Below are 4,211 nucleotides of genomic sequence, written 5' to 3' on the forward strand. Positions count from 1 at the left end.
CTGGACAAGAACAATTTTATTCATTTCCCCCCGGGACTCATCTTTCTCATCTTTCCATTGTTGTGGTAGTTCTTGTACACCTTGACGGCGAAGGCTTCCTACTGCTCACATCGTGGGAAATGAATTTCATCAAAATGTTTAACTGAAGTGGGCAGGGCAGTCACTCAATAATTCGGTCCAACTCCACAGATCGGTGGTTTTCGTCGTATGAAGCGACACAGTTGGGAGCAGGTCACTTTGTTGGGCTCATGTGTTCCCGTGAAAGGGCTGATAAATGAAAGAAATGTACATTTGAAGTGCGAATTGTAGACGAAAGATAAAAGTGTTCCTCTCACTTAACTGGAGCAATTCAGAAATTTGAGCAAGTGATTCTTTACCATGGTGTGAAGTTTAACTGATCTCCTTTTTCCTAGTATTCTCAACCCATTGACCCCTGAGAGTGACATTTAATAGATTTTACTCTGTCTAACGCCAGACGACTGTGAATGGGGTGAAATATATATTTTATTTTTCTGTTTGATGTTTTCCTAGTGGGAACATAAAGTCGAGAAAGGTGAAGAAGACTTCGGGAAGATTTCCAAAATGATTCAGAAGGAAATTTCAAGGTTTGAGGTAAGGATAGAGAATGAGATATCTTACTGTTTCCGTGGACACGGTTCGTTCGTGCCTTGAATTAACATGGGAACCGTTTCCGAGGCCTTCAAACTTCATAAAGTGCTTCTCTAGTAAACGATTTTGTTTTGTTTGCAATCAATCATTGAGACAGCGCGCGGGTTAAATTAATTTTAATTTAACTAAATGTAATATAATGTCAAATACCAAGTCTCCAGCTAGTTGCAAGCTTTGTAATAGCCCACCTGAATCAATTTCGTGTCATAAATACCTTGGTTGTTGTTATACAAGATAACCTAGAATGGGACTCCCATGTAATATTCATTAAACACAAGACAAGAAGATACTGACTCTACTACGTAGGAGTTTTTCTGGAAGCAGCCAATATGTGAAGACTCAAGCTTACAACTCTCTCGTAAGACCCCATGTAGAATACGCATCAGCTGCTTGGAAAATCCGTTTGAAGAACAACACATAAAAGCATTGGAGTCTGTCCAAGGTTGCGCTATAAGATTTGTCTTCTCCGATTATTCACAGTTTTCCAGTGTAACTGCAGTATTCGCTTGGCTGGGACACTCTCGAAGTGCGTCGGTATCTAAGTGCCACTACCATGATGTATAAAGCCTTGCACAATCAGACTCACTTAACATTTGCAGCATCTGTCACCTTAGCTCACAGAAGCAATTACTCCAACCACCCTCATAAGTTCAGACACATCTTTGCCCGCACTAATGCATATAAGTTCTCGTTTTTTCCCCTGTAATGCCATCCCCGTCTGGAATGGTCTCTCAATGGCTGCTGTTAAAGCTGAGTCTGTTACTGCCTTCCAAGCGAATGCTTTTCCAACCATAAGACAATATTGCAACGCAATGTAAATATTCATATGCTGTAAATAATTTAATTTACGTATTTTAGTATCCTGTATAGTATCCTGTATAGCCTCAAGACGTCTAGGATTATATTAAATAAGTATGTACGCATCCCGCGTTATGATTGGTTTCGTTTTTGTTAATGGCCCTACAACGAGGCCCTACAACGACCCTAGATCGGGGGTGTAGGGATGGCGCAGTGGTGAGAGCACTCGCCTCCCACCAATGTGGCCCGGGTTCGATTCCGGGTTTTTCTCTCGGTACTCCGGTTTTCCCCTCTCCCCAAAAAACAACATGATTTGATTTGAGTTAATTTGTTTATTTCAGTTTACAGTGTACCCAATTAGTGCTCCAGCGCCAGAACGATTAGACAGTTAAATAAAGTTCCTTACCGTCGAGTGATCTTCAACTCAACAGAAAAACCCCTTTTTTTTTCTACTTAACAGAAAAGCCGAGTAAAAGATTTCCGGGAAGGAATGATCAAGTATTTGGAAGCCATGATGGAAAGTCAGCAACAGGTTCGTTATTTTTTTAGAGGGTTGGGTTTTCTAGCAAAAGGGTCAGACACACTTAAATTTATCACAAAAAGCAGCAAGTAAATGACTCGTTGACATTTGCGATATCTGTAGAACTGCTAAATCGTCCAAAACAAACAACTTAATGCAGATGTGATCTGATGGATGTCTTATTATTTCAATTTAATTCAAACTTGATACATTGCTTGTTTACTGGAAAGACTAAATAAGGTCATTTTTCACTTATCGGAGTAGAATAAGTTTTTTGTCGGAGATCCTTACAAAGTGTTTCCTTGAAGCAAAACAGAGTGTCAACAGAACACTATATAAAAATACTTCAGATGAGGCTTAAAACAAAACTACGAACGTTGAAGGCATCTCACCAGGTGACAACATACTCTGTATTTCTGTAGAATATTTACATGCAGCTTTTTTTTTTGATAAAGAACGTTTCTAAACTGCCCTCGCCATTCAGCAGATTGCGAGAACTTAACTTCGCGTGTTTTTTTTTTTTTTCAACAGTTAATCAAGTTCTGGGAAGGATTCCTACCTGAAGCTAAAGCAATTGCATAGGCATTAGATTTATTTTAGTAACCAAATAATAATTTTCTACTAACGAAAACTGTAGTGGCTGTACACAAGTATTCCGGTCAAATGAGTTTGTGTATTCATTTGCAGTAAATACAGTCTTGATTGAAATTGTATTAAGAGCGGATATGCATCGATTACTATTGATAATCGTCGTGACCAGCTTAAACGTATCACTCCTTGTTTTCTCCAATGAGAGTTTAAACCAAAGCAAGTGCGAAATGTTGACGGGCATTTTCCCTCGCGTTTTGAGCATTTGGCATGTAATGGCCTAGTTGTGAGTGCCTTTTTGACTCTTTTTCAAAGGAAGGCTTGGCGCCAAACGTTTAGTATAGGTAATTTCATTATTACGAGTGCATTGAAATAAATAAGCACGAGTATTTTTTGTCAAAGACCAGTAAAATTGCATGAGTCCGTAGGGCGAATCTTAAAAAAAATTACAGGCGGTTATTTTTGATTGCTTTATTTCTCGGTTTGCACTTATTGTGAGACTCGGCTTAAATCCGCTTAAATCCGCTTTAAACGTACTTCTGTTTAATGTTGTTGACGTAACGTGTCAAGAACCAGTGAATTAGGTCCTGTTGTTCTGTGTATCTATCCACATTTGCCGGACGTAACCTTTTCCTTCTCTTGGTGCCTGGGAACGAGGTTGTTGCTGGGCACTTTCAAACTTCTTTGTAATTAAAACATTGAATCTAAGCATTTAGGGTAAATGAAACATGCATGCTTCTTTGAGAAGACTATTACATGGAAAATTTAGTTACAAACAATGATGGGATAAAAATGATTAAAAAACAAACAATTCCAAGAAGAAACAATTACTCAGTCACACATGCCTCAACTAACTTCATGATGCTTCTATGGTTTTTGAACAACCACCGGCAAACAACGGTATTTTCTGGTTCCACAAAACCTACCGGAAGAACGGCGCGTTCGTCAATGAACGAGGTTGCTACCTGAAAATGGGAACAACTATTTTGTCAGATGGAGAAAAACGTTAGGGTCTTACTAGTGGGGCCTGTTGACCGCCTCCAAAGGGAACCATGTAACCGTCATTGGGTTCACCGTATTAAATTTTGCAGTGATTTACGCGTAGTTACCCCAGGGAAACCCGGCGTTATGTTTGATGGGCGGAGGCACTATCGAGAAATTTTCAAGCGAGATAGAGGCAAAGATACTGCTAGAACACACGAGTCCAAGACCCCCTCGAGCACAGATAACAACAAACTGGCCATGTTTAGCGGCAAAACAAAAGACCCTGATGAGAGAGTAATCGCTTACTCAGCGTAAAGCCAAAAAATTTCGGGTCCAAGTCAAATCGAACGGTTCATTTCGGTTCGGTTTGGTCGGACCGGAATATTCGGAACGACCTTCGTTGATGGTCCCGATCCAACACTTTTCCCGTAAGGATCTAGTTAGAGTCAAAGGGATTCCGCTTCCTCGATATTCTTAGGGCGTGGCACTTACTGGGGTTAAATTTCATTTGCCATTCCTGGGCCCATTCTTGAAGTGCTGTTAGATCAGCTGCAGTTTGCCGGCATCATGGTAGTGCGGTAAATGAGAGTATCATCGGCGAAGAAATATATCCTTAAGGTACAATTTTCTCCTAGGTCATTAATATATAAGA

General features: G+C 40.1%; 1 protein-coding gene across 1 annotated transcript in view; it reads left to right on the plus strand.

The window, feature by feature from the left end:
• Positions 1–3,399, plus strand: part of LOC138019777 (sorting nexin-2-like) — a 19,823-nt gene extending 16,424 nt beyond the window's left edge. Inside the window, exons 13-15 of the mRNA XM_068866666.1 lie at positions 532–612; positions 1,928–1,999; positions 2,519–3,399. Coding sequence (XP_068722767.1) covers positions 532–612; positions 1,928–1,999; positions 2,519–2,569 — 204 coding nt within the window. The 3' untranslated portion in view covers positions 2,570–3,399. The remainder of the gene's footprint in view (positions 1–531; positions 613–1,927; positions 2,000–2,518) is intronic.
• Positions 3,400–4,211: the final 812 nt, after the last annotated feature.

The sequence above is a fragment of the Montipora capricornis genome, chromosome 2, assembly GCF_036669925.1.
Source record: "Montipora capricornis isolate CH-2021 chromosome 2, ASM3666992v2, whole genome shotgun sequence".
Taxonomy (NCBI): domain Eukaryota; kingdom Metazoa; phylum Cnidaria; class Anthozoa; order Scleractinia; family Acroporidae; genus Montipora; species Montipora capricornis.